General features: G+C 53.8%; 1 protein-coding gene across 2 annotated transcripts; it reads right to left on the bottom strand.

Annotated features, from left to right (window-relative positions):
• Window positions 1-1,799: 1,799 nt before the first annotated feature.
• Window positions 1,800-22,721, bottom strand: NACC1 (nucleus accumbens associated 1). Of its 2 annotated transcripts, XM_077838794.1 has the most exons (6): window positions 22,643-22,721; window positions 9,996-10,959; window positions 8,508-8,690; window positions 5,778-5,883; window positions 5,329-5,426; window positions 1,800-3,766 (listed from the first exon to the last, which is right to left on the bottom strand). In XM_077838794.1, exons 2-6 carry the CDS (start codon window positions 10,906-10,908, stop codon window positions 3,507-3,509), a joined length of 1,560 nt encoding a protein of 519 aa, XP_077694920.1. In that variant the 5' UTR covers window positions 10,909-10,959; window positions 22,643-22,721; the 3' UTR covers window positions 1,800-3,506. The 2 variants fall into 2 exon arrangements, with proteins under 2 accessions (XP_077694920.1, XP_077694919.1); XM_077838793.1 differs by lacking the exon at window positions 22,643-22,721 and having other exon boundaries at window positions 8,508-8,687; window positions 9,996-10,964.
• Window positions 22,722-23,113: the final 392 nt, after the last annotated feature.

Raw genomic sequence — 23,113 nt, 5'->3', positions numbered from 1 at the left:
ACATCTGTAGCTAGACTGAGCCCTACACACAGAAGTTGCACCGGTTTAAGGTTAACCGGTTTAGTTGTGTGTGGACATACTTATATGGGTTTCAAACCAGTTTAGCTTGCCCCTGTAACTTTAGAGGCACGAGCCAGGTTTAAAGTCGTATAGGAATGTCCACACACACACAAACGTTGCATCTAGTTTAATACATCAGTGTGAAAAATCACATCCTTTGATCCAGCAATGTAAGTGCGGACGGAGGGTAGGTTTGAGAGCAGGCGAGTGCTTCTGGCTTCGTCTTCACAGCAGATTTAACCCAGGTTCAGGTGCTGGTTTCCCCCATCACACGCTTCGAATTCAGACACAACTACCCGAGCCACAAGGTGCAGCTGCCACCGGGCTCCGAGACACATGGTGCGGACGCTGAGTTAGCAATAGGAGGGATAAGCTAACTGCAGTCACAACAATCCATAGATGATGGTCCTCCAATCCCTTCCCACAAGCCCCCGTGGTGGCCAATGCTGGGTATTCTCTAGCCATATGACCCAGGGCCAGAAGCGATCTGCCTTCACATGCCTCTGCTTAGCGTCCTCAGGTTCACACCACTGCAGCTTCACCCTTGCTCCCCTCAGGAGGCTCAGGTGAATGCTTCCAGCACAGCATGGCCACGGTTTCAACCCTCCCATCGGGCGGAGCATTGCAGGTGTGAACTTCCCTGGGGACAAGCCAACAATGGTTTTGATTTTCTAGCTTTCTACTAATCCCCTCTCCCCATCCGCTGTCACACACACAGATCGATCCGACTTGCTACAGCAACAAGAGAGACCGTCCGCACAGCGTTACGCCTCCATCCTTAACCTCGAACAGCCGATCACCCCAGTCTGATCCCGCTGGGGTACATGGCTACACAAGGGGGATGGAAGAGGGGGTCAGACCCCAGCAGAGTTACTATTCACAGTCCCCAACCCCTGAAATGCAGATTTTTTTACATTACATTTTAAATGTTTTTTTAAAACCTTTCCCTGTCCCCATAACATAATTATGGGGAAAGTTTTATTTGCTCCAAGGGGCACCAACTCCCAGGGTAGGGCATTGGCTTACAAAGAAAACAGAAGGTTGCAAAAAAAAAAAAAAAAAAAAAAATTCTAAGAGGGATAACAATGTTTTCATGTTGGCATTTTAATTTCCAATTTGGGGGTGTGGGAGGGGAGGAGTGTGGTCGTTTGTTTAAATTTAAAAATGTTCACAGATGCAACAACCACAATAGTAATTATACTTAGCAGCTTTTCCAAGGCAAGAATCATTATCCCCATGTCACAGATGGGGAAACTGAGGCACGGAGAGGGGAAGTGAGTTGCCCAAGGCCATGCGGTAAGTTGGTAGCAGAACCGAGAACAGAACCCTAGAGTCCTGACTCCCAGCCCTCTGTGATAACCACCAGTCCACATGCCATTCCCAGAGCTGGGAACAGAACCCAGGAGTCCCTGACTGCAAAGCAGCACAGAAGTGAAATTGAGGAGAAAGGGAAGGTAAAATTAAACAGTGTCATTTCAAGAAAACATACAGCATCAATTCCAGGAATGAAAACAGGCCCTAGTGCTTAAGAAGCAGCATGTGAATAGGTCAATGAACACACACACATCCTAACAGATGAATCCTGCCTGTGTCTGCAGGATCAGGGTCTACATTTTAAAATCACAACTTGGGGTCCTGGCATTAACCGGAAGGGATTCAAATAGATTACCCCCCTCCCCCCCCCCCCTTTTTTTTTTTGCCCCGACAATGCCCCGTGCTATTGAAAAAACAAGCATAGCCTTGCATATCGCATTCAGGGGCTCATCTATGCTGGATTTTGGTTTTACATCGGCGTAACTATAGCGCCGTCAGCGTCAACTCCAAAAAAACGAAACAGGGAAAAGGTCATATCAGTCTGAACAAAACCCGTTCACCCCAAAGCAGAATGTTTTGTTTTGCAGCGTTTTTTACAGTATTCCTAAAATAAAATGGAAGGTCATTTCTAAACCAAATGTTACGATGAAACACTGAAATAGATGCATCCGATGAAGTGGGCTGTAGCTCCCGAAAGCTTATGCTCTAATAAATTGGTTAGTCTATAAGGTGCCACAAGTCCTCCTGTTCTTTTTACGGATATAGACTGACATAGCTGCGACTCTGAAACCTGAAATAGTTTGAAAATGTCAACACAAAACGTTTTGGGGGAAGGGGTTGGCCAAAACAATTTGGAGAAACTGCCCCATTTTGGTGGCAAATCTGCCTTTTCCAGCCAAAAGAAATTTCAGCCAACAATCTCAAATTTCAAGTTAGCGTAACATGACACCCCTTGGCTGGGGACTGAATCTCAGACTTGAGGCGATAAAAGCCAAAACTGCTACCGGGTGAGCTAAAAGATGTGGCCCGTTAGAGGATTCAAACCTTCACATGCAGCCTGGCCACTCGAGGGAGACAAAGCAACAGGGAATTAGGTTGGCTCTGCCCAAAGTTCAAATGCCCATAGAGGTCACTTGTGAGTCGCTGCACTAGGATTTTACACTACGTGGTTGGAAGGGGAAAGAAGAAAAGAATCCAGTGTAGACGCAATGTGAAAAGACATTACAGCCAGGAGCATTGCTCTGTCGCTTGCTTTAAAAAAAAAAGCCCCCATTCAGAGACACACACGTTACGACCCATCCTTATTCTCCACCCTTGTCACTGCAGCCCGTGGATGGATGAAAGAAATCAGTGGGACTTGAGCATATAAGGTGAATAAGGTCAAAGGCCCGTTTTGACTGAATTCAAGAGGAACATAAAGAGGTGCTTAAAGTTAAGCGCATGCTTACATGCTGTCTTGAACAGATGCTTTTTAGAAATCAGGGTCTTAAATTCGGATTTTTATTTTCCTGTAAAATCGTACAGTCCCACTTTGTACGAAGGCTCCATTCGTGAGCAGTTTGCACAGGGTTCATAAAGCTTGAATGCAAGGTTAATCAGTTCTCAGGGATGGTTATCAAATCCAATGGGAAGCTTAGACCCAGCTGCAACACATCCGACGCTCCTGTCTTTGATATGCTTGAGACATGATCCATCATTTATTACCCCTTTGCAAACCACCTATAAACAGAACCTGCATATAAAGCGTGATCAATTATTTATAGATCTATTTAACGAGAGGTCATTAAAAGCATGGATCCTGCACAACGTGAGGGGGAGGAAGGGGGGAATTTCCCCAGTTTGACTCACAGGGCTACCCAAGAAAACATCCACCTGCCCAGTAAGAACAGCGTGAGATTGAAACTGCCCACGCCACCGACCCCTCTCTCATTACCCACACTGCATTAGGAACTGAGGATGATTTTGTTTTTTTAAAGAGACGGTGCAACGTTTTTCCCCCCCTGGCAAACTGAAAAAAAAAAAAAAAAAACACATTAAAATCAAATCAAAGTGGGACGCTAAAAATAATCAACTTAAGAAATTAAAATAAAATAAATCAGTGAATGGAAAGGGCTAACGGGAGGAAGCGGTTTTTACTGGAGGCTCTCGGCCGAGGTCCCTGCATCCCCGTCGTGACTGCCTGTCTCAAAGCTGTGCTCCACTCCCATGATGTCCGGCTCCATCTTCCCAGTGTCGTTGATGAACGTGGTGTAGGTGTCACCTTCTGCCATCAGCAGCTTGAGCTTGGGGATCCAGCTCTTACGGACCACGCGCCGGGCGTTCGTGCACATGTCGGCAGCAATGGCGTTCATCTCGCTCTCCTTGAAGTTGGGGGCGAAGTTCTGGCAGTAGACTGGGGAGCGGGGCCGAAAAAAAAGATACTTATTAGTCGGGCAGCCATGCTAGCACCCCCCGGCAAGTGTGCTGCAAGACCCCCCTCCCAGTGCCGGATCCACAGAGGACAGGAGACAGTTACAGCCCAGTTCGGGGGCCCCAGCGTAATGCCAGGATGGGGAAGCGAGGGGGTGTTAAGTAGAACAGGGCAAAACACTTCCCCCCACCCCAATGAAAAATGCAACTTCAGTAACACCAAAGCGTTTTGCAAATTCACGTTCGTTTCACCTAATTGCTCATTTAGGGCAAAAGCCTAAAAAAAAATTATACAAAAAAGAATTGACTTTTCGGTTTGAAAATGACTTTTCGTTTCAATGTTTCCTTCCAAGTTCAAAGAGCGTTTTAAAATGGTCAAACCAAAACATGCTGGTTTCAACGGAACAAAATGTTTCGTTCCACCCAAAACTCTTTTTTTCCCAATCTTTTCATTCACCAACAATTTCTGAAATTTTTGTTTTCACTCCCACCAGAAACTAAAATTTTTGTTCCACCCAAACTATTCATGGTTTATTTTTACTTTTTGATTCGCCAAAATTTTGAAACCTCTCCCCCCAACTTTTCTAAATTGTCAACAAATGAAAAAAATCTGTTCTTTGTCCTTCTGTAATGTTAGGAACCAACTATCGCAAAGCAACCGACAATAAACAAAAATCCCGTTTTCCAGAGTAATTAAAATAGTCTAAAAAAGTGCCGAGATCAGCTCTGGGGTATAAACGGTGGGAATTATTATTATTTTAAAAAAACAAGAAGCTTTTTAGCTTGGGCCTACGTTTTATGACTATCTCTCTGCAGCCTCTGGCCAGCAGGGGCATGATCTCAGTGATGGGAAATACCTGTCTCTGCCTTTAGATCCCCATTCTCTACCCTACACCCCTCCCCCCGCCCTGCCGTCCCCCCTACACACACATAATGAGTGTAATTCTCCCCCTGTGCATCTGGGGTCCTCCTCTGTGCTGTTCTGCAAAGAAGAGTCTGGCCCTTTAACAGGGGGCGGGGCCAGGATTAGCCCACCCCTTCCCTAGATGGAGAGTACAAGGGTCATGTTATGGGGAGCATGTGACTTAGAACTAGGGTGACCAGACAGCAAGTGTGGACGGGGGTGGGGGATAATAGACGCCTACAGAATAAAGAGCCCTGAATATTGGGACTGTCCCTGTAAAATCGGGACATCTGGTCCACCCTACTCAGAACAGAGACCCCCACCCCCCGCCCTGCAATGTTCAGAACCAGAACCAGAGCTCCTGGAGGACTTGGCTGTGCCAGCTGGGTCTCTGGGCCTGCCCCCCGCTGGTCTCTGGACGCTCAGGCCAGGATCTCCGTAATGAGCCTGATGCAAAGGGCACGACGCTCAATGAGGAAGACGCAACGGGCTAGGCCCCAGAGCGTCACTGGGATGTGGGCCAGTACCATCTGCTGCAAGACAGGCTTTTGGACCCCAGCTCACCCCGCATGGGGCCCGGAGGATGCAGCCTTGTGGAGCCCCTGGGCCCAGCAGAATCACCCCCTGCCCCGTGCACTCACACTTCACGGCATGCAGCACCCTGCTGTCCAGCGGCTTCCGGCTGGGGTCGTTGGTGGACGAGCGGATGCCAGTACCACAGCTGTTTGCCAGAGTGTTCCTAGCCAGGGGAAAGGACGGAGAATTAGAACTAAAGACCCTCTCGCCACTGCCCTGCTCTGACCCCTAGACCCCCATCCCCTACTCAAAGGTGGGCAAAGAACCCAGGAGTCTTCGCTCCCAGTGCCCCCTGCTCTATTCCCGCTAGTTCCTTACCACAGGCTGGGGGGAACCCAGTTCTGATTCCTGGCCCCTTGTGCTCTAACCACTAGGCTCCACTCCCTTCCCGGAGCTGGGGCTAGAATCCCGGCGTCCGGACTCTCAGTGCTGCGTCAGGCCTGGCAGGGCAGGGCAGGGGACAGGAAGAGAGAGACGCAGGCCCACCCCCACAATACAGAAAGCCGAAATTCACCGATCAAAAAAGGACGCCAGAAGCCGCCTCAGAAGCACTTTGTGCCGCGTCCCCGCACTGACATGGCAGTTCATCAGCTGTGCCCGGGTGATGTACACGTTCGTTCCTAGGCGGGGTGGGGGAAAAAAACCCATTATGACCCAGACATGTCCCTCTGACCCCTCACAAGGGGGTGCCACTAGGGAACAGCCTCGATTCCTGCCGAGCCTGCCCTTGGACCCAACAGAACGGAGCTGGAGCATGAGCCTGAATCCCCGACCTGGCAGTGACAGACAGCGGCTTCTGCAAGGCGAGGGAGGTCCTGGCTTCGGGGCAACACGGAACAGGGGATGGGGCTGTAACACTGCATACTCTAGGGCATGGGAGGTTAACGACGACGGTTGGGGCCAACTGCTGTGCCCAGCACCCCATGAACCTCCATTCAGGGTCCCCTGCTATGCCAGGTGCCCACAGACACCCCCTGGCTGAGATCAGGGTCCCCTGCTGAGCCACATGCCCTATGGACCCCCTCCTCCAACCAAGATCAGGATCCCCAGCTGTGCTGGTCACCCCAAAGACCCCACCCCCAGCCGAGCTCAAGGTTCCCTGTTGTGTCAAGCACCACACAAACACCCCCCAGCCAAGATCGGGGTCCCCCCAACATTAGGGCCCTACCAAATTCACAGTCGATTTGGGTCACTTTCACGGCCACAGGATTTTTAAAACTGTAAATTTCATGGTTTCAGATACTTAAATCTGAAATTTCATGGGGTTGTAACCCTGGGGGTCCCAACTCAAAAGGAGGTCATGGGGACGGGGTCGCAAGACTATTGTAGGGAGGGTCGCCGTATTGCCACCCTCACTTCTGCGCATGGTGGGGGGTGGTGTCATAAATATACAGCTATGGGTAGCATAAAATCTCTCCTATATCTGTAAAGGGTTAAGAAGCTCAGATAACCTGGCTGGCACCTGACCAAAAGGACCAATAAGGGGAGAAGATACTTTCAAATCTGTGGGGGAATGTTTTTGTTTTATGTTTTTTCTTTGTGTTCTCTCTGGTGAGGAACCAGGGCAGGGAAAATACAACTACTAAAGCCATATCTGAACTAACATCTAAGATTACAAGTTGTAAGTAATAGGAAGGAAATGCATTGGATTATCTTTTGTTTTAACTTGTGAATTTTCCCTGTGCTAAGAGGGAGGTTTATCTCTGGTTTTTGTAACTTTGAAGTTTTGCCTAGAGGGGAATCCTCCGGGTTTTAAATCTTATTACCCTGTAAAATTACCTTCCATCCTGATTTTACAGAGGATATTTTTACTTTTTTTTTTTCTTTATAATGAAGTTCTGTTTTTTAAGAATCTGATTGGTTTTTAGTGTCCTAAAAAGCCCAGGGGTCTGGTCTGTGCTCACCTTGTTCACCTATCTAGTTGGTAGATTATTCTCAAGCCTCCCCAGGAAAGGGAGTGAAGGCTTGGGGGAATATTTTGGGGAAACAGGAACTCCAGGCGGTCCTTTTCCTGAATCTGTGTCTAACTCCCTTGGTGGTAGCAGCAGTACCCATCCAAGGACGGGGAAGGATTTGTGCTTGCGGAAGTTTTTAACCTAGGCTGGTAGAAATAAGCTTAGGGGGTCTTTCATGTGGGTCCCCACATCTGTACCCCTGACGGGGTGGGGGGGTGTCCTCACTTTTGAGGGGGGGGAGGGAAAGGCTGGCCTTACGGCCTATACTATGGTTGGGAGGGTGACGAGCCGAAGGCCCCTCTGACCTCCGAACGCTGGGACACTGGGCCCGGAGCCAGGGAAGGGAGGGGCTGGGGTCGCCCTGGCTGAGGTGCTCCTACCGTATGGCAGGCTCCAGCTGCTGGTCCTGGCCAGGCTGGTGAGGGACGGGATTTCCTCTTCCCTGCAGGGGCCGCTCCCGGGGTCGGGTCAGATCCATCTCCAGGAACCTCCCGCCGCTGCAGGAAGCTCCGCGGCTTCTGGCAGGGAGCCCAGCTCTGCAGGCAGCACCACCGCCCGCAGCAGCGCAGAAATAAGGTGTCGTGGCAGGGTATCGCCAGCTTCCGAGCTGGGCAGCCGGCAGCATCCACCACCCTCCTGCGCCGCCTTCAGAGCAGGGCGGCCGAAGTAAAGGTGGCAACATCGCAACCCCCTACAGTAGCCTTGTGACCCCCCCACAGCCGCAGTTTGGGTTGAGACCCCCAGTTTGAGAAACACTGGCCTCCCCCGTGAAATCTGGTCTTCTGTGTACTTTTACCCTGTACTATACAGATTTCACGGGGGAGACCAGATTTCACGGTCCAGTGAATTTTTTAGGGCCCTCTCCCCAGGCTGAGATTGGAGCCCTCTGTCATGCTGGCTGCTGCACAGAGAGCTCCCGCCCCTGACCGAGTCCCCATCAGTCCAGGCCCTGCACAGACCCAGGGTGGGATGGGAAACTGAGGTACAGGGTTGGGGGAACTTGCCTGAGGTCACCCAGTGGGGCAGTGGCAGAGTTGGGAACAGAACCCAGGTCTCGTGAGCGCCAGCCCATTGGGCCTCACTGCCTCTCCTGTCACTGGCTCCCATCTGCCAACGCACAGGAACACGTGCTCAGCTCCCGGTAAGGGAAGAACCCCACTGAGTTTGGATCAAGCCCTAAAACAGGGGCAGCACATTCACATGCTGCAATTTAATTAGCCCCCCGCCCCCAACCCCAGAATGGTCTCTGCCTCCTTCCCCCAGTTGGCCACCCCCCCACACACACACACCTGTCACGAGCTCCAGCTTCTCCGCAGGGTCGCCCTCATCGTACAGCTTGGGGTGACACCGGTTCCCGATCTGGTTGATGAGCTCGGCCGGCAGCGACGCCAGGTCCTGCCGCACCCGGATCCGGTTGCGAGACTCAGAGGCCACCTGGTCGGGCAGGGCTTCCACCTTCTCTGCGGCCGCTGCTGGTTGGGGCCCGGGGGAGTAGAGGGTGAACACACAGAACACAGCTCCTAGGCCTAAGCATTCAGTCTAGTGGGGTGGGAGGGGGCTAGGAGCCAGGACTCCTGGGTTCTTTACCTGGCTCCGGGAGGGCAGTGGAGTCTAGTGGTTAGAGCAGGGGGGACTGGGAGTCCGGACTCCTGGGTTCTACTTCCAGGTTTGCCGCCAACTCACTACAGCGACTAGGACCCGTGATTTTTTGTGTCAGTTTCCCTTTCCGGGAGGCGGGGACGATGGCCATTTTTAACCCCTGCACAGATGGGATCTGGAGCGCAAGGGGTTTGTCTCTCCAGCTGGAGAAGAGCGAATTCTCCCCTATTACAATGGGGACCACTGGCCCAGCTCCTCTCCCCGGCCATGGGTCCATGTGAATTTATCCCCTGGCTAATCGCCCCCTTGCAGATGGGCTTCTCTAGCCGCCGAGTGGGGTGAGCCCCGAGAAAAACCCGCAGCCTCACCACTGAGCCCTGCTTTGATAGCAACCTGGGTGTGCCCAGCCTGCTGGGAACTGGGCTGAGACTCAGCGAAACTCACTACACAGAGGCTGAGCCTTTATCCAAGGAGAAGCCTGGAACAGCTGGGGAAACCCCAGAAAAACCATCATCTCCAGGCCTCACCCAGGTCATCGATTTAAGGTTTCTACGCCCAGATGTTACAGCTTGTCCCTGTCCTACCCCCGCCGCTGGGGTATTTCTCCTCCCCACACTCCTAGGAGGCAGGGCAGGGATCCCCAGTGTACAGATGGGAAACTGAGGCACAGAGAGACCGAGCAACATGCGCACGGTCACACTGGGAACTTGTGGTGGAGCTGGGAATTGAACCCAGGTCTTCAGGGCATGAGGTATCGCCCTTACCACTGGGCCACCCTTCTTCTCGGTGGTTCTCTAAGCTCTTCCAGGCCAGACTCTCCAGCTAGTGTAGCTGGATTCACCGTGCAATGAAAACAAGTCCTTGTCCTCGCCTGCCCATAACCCTGACAGCAAACATGCCACACCCAGCAGCAGAGCAGAAGCCCCGCCCCATCCCTCAGCCACTCCCCAAAGGGGTGGAGCAATAAAAGTCCCTCCTCTTCCCCCAGCCACTGCTGTAGGGAGAGCATTATAAGCTCCACCCCTTCCTCTCTCCCTGTGCCATGCCCCCCAAGGGGGCAGAGCACTAGCTCTCCTCCCCTTTCCCAAGCCCCTCCCCAAGGGGTGGGGCATTAGGGCCCAAGCCCCTCCCCCAAGGGGTGGGGCATGAAAGGCCCCTCCCCACCCAGCCACTCTCACCTGTCTGCCCTACATTCATCATGCTGTACATCGTGTACATGTTGCAGATCTGCCGGTACTGCTCATCGGAGCCTTCCTCGGCCGCATCCTCCTCTTCGTCCTCCTCGTTGTGATAGGAGCTCGGGCTGTCGCTCGTGTAGGCGCTGGACGTGCCGGGGCTGGTCTGGTCGGACGTGCTGGGCCCGCTCACCACACTGGGCCCGCTGCCGCCCCCGCCCCCTGCTGCTGCTTGCGCCCCCTGCTGCTGCTGCCGGTTGCCTCCGAGGTCCTGCGTGGAGAACTTGGCCATTTTGCGGCTCCCGTTGTTGCCTCCTCCCCCGCCTCCCCCGCCTCCGCCCTCCTTCTGGCCGTTGTCCCAGAGCCGCTTGACCACGAAAGTGCACTGGACGGAGTCCGACTCCTGCTGCTCTGTCTTGACGCGGGACACCAGGGGCAAGGGGGTGTTACAGGAGGGCCAGGTGGAAGTCTGGGCCACGGGGCTCTGGGGCTCGGAGGAAGGGGTCTCCTCGGCGTGCAGGCCCTGGGAGTCGCAGCTGGGGGAGCTGACCTTTAGGAAGAACTCAGTCCCTTTCTCCATGATCTCCTGGATCTGGAGGAAGCCGGCCGTGTACATCAGCAGGAACTGGTCTCCCACATTCATGCTCAGCCGGCCCGTATAGCAGAAGCTGAGGATCTGCTGGAAGGACTGGGGCTGCACAGCCGCCGGCAGCTCCACCACCGCGCTCTTGCTGTTGTTGAAAAGGTCCCGGAAGTAGGAGCTGCTGGCCGCCAGGACGGCCCGGTGAGCCTTGAAGGCGTGGCCTTTCACCACCACCGAGACGTCGCAGTACAGCCCCTGAAGGCGCTGCTCGTTCAGGCACTCCAGGATGCTGTTGCCGAAGTTGGGGATCTCCATCTGCAGAGTCTGCGCCATAGTCGTCTCCTCCTGGCTTGGGGTGGGGGTGGGGAGGCGGTGGGGGGTCTGCTGGAGACAGAGAGGAGGGGAAAGACACGTGTGGGGGGAGAGGAGGAGACGGATGGATGGATACGTGTGACCAGGGGTGGGCATGCACCACGATGGACGGACGGGTGGGTATGGATGCACGGGGACCACAATAAGATACATCAGATGCATGGTGATGGACAGATAGGTATGGATGATAGCAGGTGGAGACAGACAGGTGGGTGGGTAGGTATGACGACAGAGACAGACCGATGGGGTAGATGGATGCAGACATGGAGAGGGGAGAAGAGAAGACAAGAGGAAGGCAAACAGGGAGAGCAAGAGAGGAGTGAATGGGGGGGAAGAGAACCATCGGTGGAGAGACATGCGAAGACACAGGCAAGACATGGAAGCAGGGGTGGGGGGAATGATAAAAGGGAGCAGGGGGCGGGGATATAAAAAGGAAAGTGCGTTAGCTATTTGCCTGGCTGTGGCGGAGCGGCCCTATCCCATCAGCCAGGTTCACATTAAGATCTTTATGATGCCGCTGCGGGGGGCCCACGTTGTACCTAAACCCCAGGGAATGACACCCACAGTGGGGTCCAGCGGAAGGGGTTGAACCTGACACCTCTGGATCCCACAGCTGGAGTCTCTACTGAGCTAAAAACGAAGCCCATTCGCTCAGAGGCTAATAAAACTCGATCCGTGTCCGGAGGATACTTTCACAGACCCCCAAGGCCAGAAACGACCATTGTGATCTGTAGAACCCAGGCCAGAGAATAGCCCCGAAAGAATTCCTAGAGCAGAGCTTTTAGAAACAGACCCAGTCCTGGCTGGAAAATGATCAGCGACGGAGAAGCTGTCGGTACGTTGTTCCAGTGGTTACTCTCAGCATGAAAAATGCTCACCTTGTTTCCAGTCTGAATGTGTCCAGCTTCAACTTCCAGCCAGAGGATTGTGTTAGGCCTGCCTCCGCTGGACAGAAGAGCCCGTTACTCCCCAAGTAGATACTCAGATTGTGATCAAGTCACCCCTTAACCTTCTCTCTAATAAGCTAAATGGACTGAGCTCCTGGAGGCAGGTTTTCTAATCTTTTAGATCCTTCTCGTGACTCTTCTCTGACCCCTCTTCAATTTATCAACATCCTTTTTGAATTGTAGGCACCAGAACTGGGCACAGGATTCCAGCTGCGGTTGCCCCAGTGCCAAATGCAGAGGGAAAATCACCTCTCCCTACTCCACATTCCCGTTTATACATCCCCGGACCCCACTAGCTGTTTTGGCCCCAGCGTAATGTTGGGAGCTCCTGCTCAGCTGATTATCCACCACAACCAAATCATTTTCAGAGTCCCTGCTTCCCAGGAGAGAGCCCCCCCTGCCTGGAAGCACAGCCGACGCTCTTCGTTCCGAGCCGGATACATTTACAGTTAGCTGTAATAAAACATAGTGTTTGCTTGCGCCCAGTTTACCAAAGGATCCAGATCGCTCTGTGTCAGTGACCCATCATCTTCATTGTTTACCCGTCCCCCAATCGGTGACAACTGCAATACCTCACCTCTCCCAAACCGTAACGGTTTTATCTTCATAACCTGGCCGGGAGGTAGGGCGGTGCTATTCTCCCCATCGTACAGATGGGAAAACTGAGCCACAAAGAAGCCCAAGGTCACACGGGGAGTCTGTGGCAGAGCAGGGAACTGAACCCAGGTCTCCCAAGTCCCAGGCTGGTGTCCCACCCAGTAGAAATCCTGACACTTCCAGGGGAGCAAACCTCGGACCCCTGCATCTTAAAGCCTTTGCTACCTCTGCTAGAAGACTCAGCTCTGTCCTCCAAGGCTGGTCCAGGCTCATCAATCTCTAAGTGGCCCCGTCACCACTCCAAGGGGACAGAGCAGCACACCTCATGGGCGTGGTGTGCACGTCCAATCCCTCTTTGACTCTTGCCAAGTTTTTGGCCTCCACGCCATCCAGTAGCAGCGAGTTCCACAGGGTAATGATATGTTGTAGGGACGAGTATTTCCTTTGATCCATTTTGTAATGGTTTCAAAGACACAGCGCACCCATGTGTGCATGCAAGCTCCTAGCCACACGGCCATCTTTTCTCCACACGCTGGCTAACAAGGCAGGAAATCAGAGCCACGCTCAATTCCACGCTCCCATCCCGTCACTGAGACTTGCCACGCCTAGCAAACTGCTATGGAACGAAGCTGGGAGGAGGGTTAATTTATTTGTGATTAGCAGAGCAATTTGCTAGACTTTTTTTTTTTAGCTAACTGATTTTTTTTAAAAATCCCAAGAGAACAGGAGAGACTCCACCTGCCTCTGACTCACAGGGCGCCCACCCTGGGTCTGAATTAGAGCCAGCACCCCCCAGAGAAGAAAGAGGCAGTGTCCCATTTCCTGGCCCCCGAACCAACAGCTCCCCTAAGCTGGGGCTGGATGAAAGCTGGCACCCCATAAAGGGGAAAGGGACTGAATCCCATTCCCTCCTGCCCCTGAGCCAGCCAGTCCCCTAACCGGGGCTGGATCAGAGAGGACCCCCCGCAGAAGGGAAAGGCCCCATACTCCTTTCCCTAACTGGCCCCTGTGCATTGTACGTCTTTTATGGGAGTGGGGGAGGAGAGATGCAGTGAGCAACACAGGTCTATCCCACACTATTTCGATCTGTGGCAGACACTGAAACCAGGGGAAAAAAAACCGTAAAGCGAGCGAGCGGGGAGTAAACACTGGCTGAACTAGCCATGCAGGGATGCAAAGCAGGAGCGCGGAAAGGTAACCAAGTGAACAGAGTATTGACTTATCCACCACGTGGTGTGCTTGTCTCCACAGACACTACTGCTGGGAGCCAGGGACGGGCATGTGCTGATCCGAGCACCCCATCGGCATCTCCCCAACCCCGGGGCGGGGAGAAAACCAAGGCCCCTGTGGCTTTGTTGTCTCATCAGCCCCAAGCCCTGATAAGCCGGCCTTCTCTCCAGCCCTGGATTTAGCCATTTCAAGAAAGCCCAGCCACTGTGGGTACACCTAGTGCGTGTGGGGCATCCCACACCCAATTTTACATGGGGGGGTGGGGTGGGGGGGGCGGAAGGACGGCGAAGGTACAGGCAGGAGAAGGGATTTGCCTAAAGCTGCAGAGTGAATCAGTGGTGGAGCTGTAGAGAGAACCCAGGAGTCCTGGCTTCTAACTCCCCGCTCTACTCACTAGGCACCACTCCCCTCCTACAGCTGGGGATAGAATCCAGGAGTTCTAGCTTCTAGCCCCGACCCCCACTGCTCCAAACACTAGACACCACTGCCCCCTTATAGCTAGGCACAGAACCCAGGAGTCCCTTGCCCCCACTGCTCCAAACCCTAGACACTACTCCTCTCTTAGAACTAGGCACAGAACCCAGGAGTCCTGGCTTCCTGCCCCTCCTCCCCCATTCTAACAGAACAGAATCCTCCACTCCCTGCCATCCCAGCCTTGTTCCTTGGTAGCTGCCATGGAATTCCACCTCGTCGGCAGCACTTTGTAATAAATGCAAAACTACAATCCCGAGCTCTCGTCTAGCACGTCTCACAAACAGATCTCAAAGAAGGTCACTGTCATCCTTGTTTCACTGATGGAGAAACCGAGGCACAGAGTGGGGTGAGTGACTCGCCCAAGGGCCCCCAGCAGGCCAGTGGCAGAGCTAGGAATAGAACCCAGGCCTCCCGAAACCACTAGGCCGCACTGGGCTAGGCACTGTACAAACGCAGAACAAGATGACAGTCCCACTCTCAAGCAGCTCATGCCCCGTCATAAACTTATTCGTTCTCTGCCAGAATTCTGAATGCAAACCTTTCTGGGCAAAGGCACCATCATCACAAGAGCAAGGGCAAGTTTTTCCTCTGCCTTATTCTGCAGGCTACTTATAAGATTCCTTCTAAAAAAAGAGAAGCAAAAGGAAGGTCTTGTGGTGAAGATAACAGACCGGGACTCGGGGGCCTGGGCTCTGGCATCGCTCGGCCTTGTCTACTTGGAAAAGTTGAACTGGTTTAACTCGCTTTTTTGTTTTTTCTTTAAAGACCCAGGGAACCCCTGCACGGATGATCTGATTTCAGTCGAGTTTAAATCTGTCTCTAACCAACTTGAACCAGCCCCAGAGAAGCCGCTTTTACACCAAAACCGGAGCGCCCCTTGGCAGCGCTTTCACCCCGAGTGGCTTATGTTCACACCTTCGCTTCAAAACCAGCACAACTTTTCCATGCAGACAAGTCACTTCACATTTCTGGGACACAGTCCCCTCAGTGATAAACCCGAGGGACCGATCCTGCTTTTGTCCCTTTATTTATAGGGCAGCAGGGTTTAAGACCAGGAGGGACCATTAAATCCTCTAGCCTGACCTACTGTAGGCCCAAGATCTTCAGTTTCACCCATTTACCCCTGTGCTGAGCCCAGCAGCTGTCTTTGGCTACAGCAGAGGCACCAGGATGGATCTGGTGACTTCGCAAGATGTAGATTCCACCTCCTGGAGGTTTGTCCCAATGGTGAATCTCCCTGAGCCTTATTTCCAATCTAAATCCCTCTGGCTAGACTGAAAGCTCATTGGGGCAGGGCCAGTCCCTCACCCTCTGTGTGTGCAGCGCCTGGCATGATGGGGCCCAGCTTTCGGCTGGAGTGGGGTCTGTGCAGTGCCTGGCATGATGCAGCCCCCCATGCAAGACCCAGCATGAAGGGACCCCCCAATCTCAGACGGAGGATGGTCTATGCAGGGCCCGGATCCCTGCGGCGGGCGGGTATCTGTGCAGGTCCTGGCATGATGGAGCATCCAATCTCAGTTGGGGGGTGGGGTGGGGGGGGGCGTCCTGTGCAGGGCCCGGCATGAGAGGGCCCCCAATCTCAGTTGGAGGGGTGCATGACACAACCAGGCCCCAATTTCGCTCAGCACAAGCATCCTACAGAGACAAGGTGATCTTTAGGTGAAATCCTAGCCCAGGACAAGTTATCCTACAGCCCAAACTTTGCTAAGCAACACAGCAAAAGAATAAGACCACGGTCTTCTCAGCCCTGTTCCCCCGACCATCATCTTACCCAACGGCCAGCCCCTACCCATCAGAGCTGGCTGACCCTCTGCCCTGATCCCACATACACAGCTCCAACTCTGAGCCACACTGGCTCTTAGCTTTGGAGACCTCTGTGGAGTCTGGCTCAGCCCAGCTCCCACCCATCCCACAGGTTGGCTGGTGCTGGATCAGCTGTCTCTAAGACTCTATGTAGCCCCAGCGCAAGACTAGCAACCTAACCTGCCTCTCTGTCTCAGGGACCCGCCTCTGGCGGGGAAGGGAATTTACTTGTTGTCCCTTCAATCCCACTGACTGCAGCAGCCAAGGAAGGAACAAGACTGAGACCTGACAACTCGTTCCACCTAAGGGGCCGCCTGCCAGATCGGGGTGGCTTTCCGCCTCCCCCAGTCCAGGGAAGATTAATACCTTCAGCCCAACTAGCCCCCCACGGTCCCAACCTCTCTCTCCACCCACTCCTGCATGCTCACCACCTGGTTCAGACACCTGATACCCCCAAATCGCAGGAGGAAGGGGTAGGGTAACCGTCAGATCAGAGGGAGCCTTTCACATCAAACTCAGGGACATTGACAGACAGGCTGGGGAAGCAGAGACAGTGGTTCCCTTGAGAAAAACCCCCTGCACTCGCTATTGATTTGCACTAGAGCCCCTGACCCGCATCCTTGACCCAAAGATCTTTTAGCCTCAATCCACTAAGCACAGACACGATGGCATGCTACCATCTCTGCCTCTCCTGGGAGGGAAAGAGATGCCACAGACTCTTTAGAGGGGGATCCCCTCTGCCAACCCCACTCCAAGCGAGGGGAACCCCCTGGTGGGCAGAGCCCCAGGACCCCAGATTCCTAGGGAAACTGAGGCACGCAGTGATGCGGGAACAGACCCAAAGTCTTGCCCCAGGGCAGTGGACTCCCCCACAAGGCTGCCTCTGTGCCTTGGGTTTTGGAACCTGGGTGACATTGCGTTTTTAAAGTCACAGCAGCCCGGAAGGGTCACTCTTTTTGCCCGCGATCCACCAGAGAAACCGACTGCCTTGACCTATTTGCAAGCGACAGAGAGGAGGGCAGCAGATGAGCCGGCTTTCCCAGCAGCTGGCACGTATAAGAACGAGACACCAGCAGGTTAGAGCACTTAACAGAACCTCCGATCCTGCAGAAAAGGAAATCAGTTTAAAGGTGCAGTCCCACTGCATGTGCAGCAGGATCTAGCCGGGGCTCGGGACACCTGGGTTCTGTTCTCCACCAAAGATCTGGAGTAAGTCATCCTCTGGCCTCAGTTTCCCCTTCTACCACTTGTTAACTTAGACTGTAAGTCTGTTGGGACAGCGACTTGCTCTTATAATGTATCTGCAGCACCTGGTGCAACGGGTACCTGATCTCACCTGCGGCCTCTAGGTGCTACCCGCACACGCCTAATAAGGGTCGAATCCTGCGTTACTAGAGTCCATGGTGCAGGCTCAAGGGATAAGGAGGGGCAGTCCTTGTCCCAAAGAGCCTCCACACTCTCCTTTACTTTTGACATTTATCTCAGCAGGGCAGGGAGAAAGTTCTTTGTCAGTTTCATCTTCCCTGGTCTGAAATCAACCAGGTTTGAGAGTCCTGTTTTGGTTTTTTTAGATTAATTTTTAAAACCCATTTAAATCAAAAAGTTTTTCTACCCATAGGAAGTTCTGTAAAACCATTACAAACCCTGACTTCTGGGCCTGTTTATTGTAGACAGTGACAGACTCCGGAAGCCCTAGAGTGATGGTTAAGGGGTGACTTGATCACAGTCTTTAAGTACCTACCTGGGGAACAAAATACTGATCATAGAGGGCTCTTCAGTCTAGCAGACAAAGGTCTAGTAAGAGCTAGTGGCTGGAAGTTGAAGCTAGACAAATAAGACACAAATTTTTAAGAGGGACAACTTACTAAGGGCTGCTGTGGATTTGCCATCACTGGCCATTTTTAAATCAAGTTTGGATGTTTTTCCAAGAAATCTGCTCTACTTGAAACCAGAATTAATTCAGGGAAATCCCACAGCCTGTGTATTATACAGGAGATCACACTAGCTGATCACAGTGCTCCCTTCTGGCTTTATAATCTATGAAGAAAATGTAACGATTCTACCTTTAATTTGACTCTCAATAATAAACACCTGATGCTTATTTCTTCCAAGGTTTCACAGTACTCTGCACATGATCATTAACCAGCCTCCACATGCAACCCACACTCCTTCACCCGAGGATGAGTCAGTATCATTATCCCCATTGTATTGATGGGGAAATTGAGGCACAGAAAGGCGAGGTGACTTGCCAGAGGTCACCCAGCCAATCAATGGTGGAGCTTGGAATCTAGAAGCGCTGGTTTCCAGCATCTCCAGCTCTCACTTCCAGACCACAATCTCTGCCAAAGACAGGAATAAGAACGGAGGAGTCCTGGCTTCTACCTTCCTACCCTAACCACTAGATTCCAGAGACTAGACCCTACTCTCCACCCACCTGGGAACAGAACCCAGGAGTCCTGATTTTCAGTCCTCCATCCTGACACCGATTTACAGGTACCTCCATACTATGGAGCCACAAGGCGCACAACATGAGGGCATCGCCAACCTCACCTCCAGCTAATGAGAGCAGTTGCCCCCAGTGTGAGATTCAGGAATTTTGGTGGGAGTCAGGACTCCTGGGTTCTATTCCCAACTCCGCCACTGACCTGCTGGGTGACCTCAGGCAAGTCCTTCCCCCACTCTGTGATTCAATTTCCCTTCCCACCTGTGGCTGTGCAGTGTCCAGTGAAGTGGGGTCCCTTGATCTCAGCTGTGGGGGACAGCGCCCAGCGCAGTGGGGACCCACTGATCTCGGCTGGGGCCTTTAGGAGCTCTTGCAATACAAGTTACTATCATCCAGTGGGAGAAAATAGAACGGCTTTGCCTGATCTGCACCCCCTACAAGCCCTCTTGGTTTTTCTGGGGGCCCCAAGATACCAGATCGGGGCACATTGTGAAGCATGTTTCACACAGGCCACAAGAATAAGACTTGTCTCTAGCTTCCCTAGGGTGTTTTCAGACCTACCCACACAGCCACCCACTGCTGCATGTTTAATATCAAGTATCCAACTCCAGCTCTGTCAGAAGCATCAGAGGAATAAGCTGCCCGTCAGCTGGATCCCTCCCCACCCAATCCAGCACCTACTCCTGCCACTCTCACAGATCAGCCTCCTTCGCTGCCCGGGGACCCAGAAAGCCGCATGCCTGGCTCCTGCTGGGATCACAACCCCGACAGTTCTGTTCAGGCTTAAACTCAGCGCTCCCCAAGAAGGCACCGTAACTCATTGACCTCTGTCCTAGGATCTCAATCACCCTCCCATCCAGAGCCAGGAGCAGAGCCCAGGAATCATGGCTTCAAGTCCACTACACCCCACTCCTGGAGCTGGGAGTAACCCCATGCATCCCAACTCCCAGCCGCCTGCTCCGTCCACTAGACTCCACCCCACTTCAGCACTGGGACGAGAACCCAAGAGTCACAGTTCCCAGCACTGTGCTCTAACTATTAGACCACACTGCCTCCCCAGTGCTGTGACAGAGCCGCGAGTTGCTTAGTGATAGTGGCGTAGATTGGACGCTCCACTATACGGTCACAGAGGCAGCCCTCAGACCCAACTCCCGCACGAGGTCTTGACAAGGAGGCAACACTGAGATGCAGGGATCGGGCAGTGGACTGGGGATCTGGAGATCAGCGTTCCATTCCCAGCTCTGCCACTGACTCTGGGCAACCCATTTCTCTGCTCTGTGCCTCAGTTTCCCCTCCCACACAATGTCTATTTAGATTGCAGGCTACTTGGGGCAGGGACTCTCTCGCACCCTGTATCTGTGTAGCACCCAGTACTATCTATTTTAGGTACTTATATGGCCTCCCATTACCAGTATCTGAGCACCTCACTACCCTTACTACATTTATTCTCACCCCTGTGAGGCAGGGCTGAGCTATTATTCCCATTTTACAAATGGGGAAACTGAGGCACAGAGCGAGTATGGGATTTGGAGATCTCTCATGGAGTATGCAACAGAGGAGGGAACTGCAACCGTATCTCCCAAGTCGTAGGCAAGTGGCCTGACCTATAAGGGGCTGGAGTCTGTGTACCTCAGTGGTAGCCCATATACATAATCCAGCTTGCTACCACTCTGTTTCAACATAGTTGTAACTAACTGGATGCTGATCCTGCTAGGACCGTGGACTGAGCTACACAGAAAAGGTCCAGGGATGAGGTTCAAGCTTAAAAAACAGGATTTATGCACAAGACACAGATACCACAACCTTTCCCCCCCAAATCCATAAAGAACTGCAACCCCCAAATTGCAACCCAATCAAAAACGTATTGAAAAAAATATACAATCTCCAAATAGAAACAGCAACCCAAACAAAACAACATATTAAAATATATGTGTAATCCAAGCCTGAACACTGCAACCTAAACAAATGGAATAAAAGTGAAATACAACCCAAACAAAACAATGCACTTATTATATATACACACACACAACCTGAAACTTGCAACCCAAAGAAACAGAAAAGGGGAACATGCAACACAACACGTGTGTTATTATACACACTCTCTACATAAACCAGAAACCTGTGACCCAAACACATAGCAAAAGAAAAAAAAAAATTAAATCAAATGCAACCCAAACCAGACAGCTCAACCTGCCCCCGCCCCCTTCAAAATGTAAATAAATAAAAATGTAAACAATTTGCAACAGAAACAAATTGTAAAGCTTTTTCGGTGAAGTGAAGAAATCCTCGCTACAGCCTCACCTCAACCCACTCTGGGGTTGTTCCAGTTTCACGAGCCACAGAGTTTATCCAGGAAAAACTTCCTGGTTTTTTGTTTGGTGGGATTTTTATTTATTTTTTACAGGGGGAGATCACCCCTTTATCCCTCCCTCCCCTTGGCCAAACACCACTAACTCCCAACATATGACAAGGAGAAGGGCAGTCTGCCGCCCCCCCGCCCACACACCCTCCCGGCCTTGCTACCCCCAAATTCCCAAGTAGCTGAAGTTGACTTTAGGCTGGTGGCTTTCGGCCCTTCCCTTGCAGCTGAGTGGGCAAGAAGCAAGATAACGAAACAAAAGCCCATCTAGGCACAGGGGGCTGCTAGGATGGGAAGACCCCAACTACAGCTTGAAGACCCCATAAGAACTGCTGTAGCTCACGAAAGCTTATGCTCAAATAAATTGGTTAGTCTCTAAGGTGCCACAAGTACTCCTTTTCTTTTTGCAATAGAAGGGTTTCTCCACCCAAGAGCCTGATCCATTGGGGAGATTCATCCTTGCCCTCACCCCCTCACCTCTACCCAGAAGGGGGTGCATAGGGGGAGGCCTCACCAGAGTTTATTGTGGGGGGTGGTGATTCTCTTCCCATGGGGGGGGGAAGGTCCCCTAACGTGGAGGAGATTGGGAGGGTCTAGGAGGAGAGTGGGGGGCAGCTAGAGAACTCCCCAGGGGGCAGAAAGTTTCCTGAAGGCACTATGGGGTGAGCAGGGAAGCCTCTGAGGGAGAGGCGGGACCTGGAGAAAGGCCTAGCACCCCTCCAGACCACCCAGGGGAAGGGGTGAGTCAGATGGGGGGACTGCAGCAGAGGGAGGCATAGCCAGTCCCCTCAGCATCAGGGAACTGAGATAAGGGACTGCAGCAGAGGGGGAGCAGAGCAGGTCCCCCCAGGATCAGGGGGTTACAGTGGAAGAGTCAGATGGGGGGACTGCAGCAGAAGGGAGGCGGATCAGAGGATGCAGGGGGGTCAGGTGGGGGCTGAAGCAGAGGGGGGCTGAGCAGGTTCCCCCAGGATCAGGGACTCTGGGGGGGGTCAGGTGGGGGCTGCAGCGGGAGGGAAGCAGCTCCCCCCAGAATCAGGGGGTGCAGTGGGGGTCAGGCTGGGGGGTAGAGCAGGTCTCCCAGGATCAGGGGGTGCAGTGAGGGGTGCAGCAGAGGGGGGCAGAGCAGGTCCCCCCAGGATCAGGGGGTGCAGTGGGGGTCAGGCTGGGGGGCAGAGCAGGTCCCCTGGGATCCGGGGGGGCAGTGAGGGGTGCAGCTGAGGGGGGCAGAGCGGGTCCCCCGGGATCCGGGGGGGCAGTGGGGGGTGCAGCTGAGGGGGGCGGAGCGGGTCCCCCGGGATCCGGGGGGGCAGTGGGAGGTGCAGCTGAGGGGGGCGGAGCGGGTCCCCCCGGGATCCGGGGGGGGGCAGTGGGGGGTGCAGCTGAGGGGGGCGGAGCGGGTCCCCCCGGGATCCGGGGGGGCAGTGGGGGGTGCAGCTGAGGGGGGCGGAGCGGGTCCCCCGGGATCCGGGGGGGCAGTGGGGGGTGCAGCTGAGGGGGGCGGAGCGGGTCCCCCGGGATCCGGGGGGGCAGTGGGAGGTGCAGCTGAGGGGGGCGGAGCGGGTCCCCCCGGGATCCGGGGGGGGCAGTGGGGGGTGCAGCTGAGGGGGGCGGAGCGGGTCCCCCCGGGATCCGGGGGGGCAGTGGGGGGTGCAGCTGAGGGGGGCGGAGCGGGTCCCCCCGGGATCCGGGGGCGCAGTGGGAGGTGCAGCTGAGGGGGGCGGAGCGGGTCCCCCCGGGATCCGGGGGGGCAGTGGGGGGTGCAGCTGAGGGGGGCGGAGCGGGTCCCCCCGGGATCCGGGGGCGCGGGGGGCCCCGCCCCGGGCGCGGGCCGGCTCCCACCTGTGCACAGGGGCGGTCTCCGCGCAGGGCTCAGCTCGCCCTGGCCTCGCGGCAGCAGCAGCCATTCATTGCCAGCCAGGCCGGCTCAGCCGAGGGCCGAGCGCTCCGATGCGGCAGCGGCCGCCGCCAGCCGGGCCTCCCCTTGCATCAGGCGCACACACGCCCAGGCGCGGCTAGCTGAGCCCTGAGCTGGCTGCTCCCTGCTGGGCCCAGGGGCGGCCCAAGGGAGCAGGGCCCCTTCCCCCATCTCCTGGGGGGGCAGGAAAATGCCTCTGGGTGAACTTGCCAGTCAGGCTTTGGGCTTATCCTTGAGGAGGGGGGTGCAGAGAGGAAGAGAGATGGGGTGCATGGGAGTAGATAGATAAGAATAATAGAATCATATGAATCTATTGCATATACACACAGAATAGTAGAATCACAGAATTATTCTATGTGGCACCTTAGAGACTAACCAATTTATTTGAGCATAAG

The sequence above is a fragment of the Eretmochelys imbricata genome, chromosome 20 (genome assembly GCF_965152235.1).
Source record: "Eretmochelys imbricata isolate rEreImb1 chromosome 20, rEreImb1.hap1, whole genome shotgun sequence".
Lineage (NCBI taxonomy): Eukaryota > Metazoa > Chordata > Testudines > Cheloniidae > Eretmochelys > Eretmochelys imbricata.
Note: the sequence above shows the minus strand (reverse complement) of the source record. Positions and strands in the feature narration are given on the sequence as shown.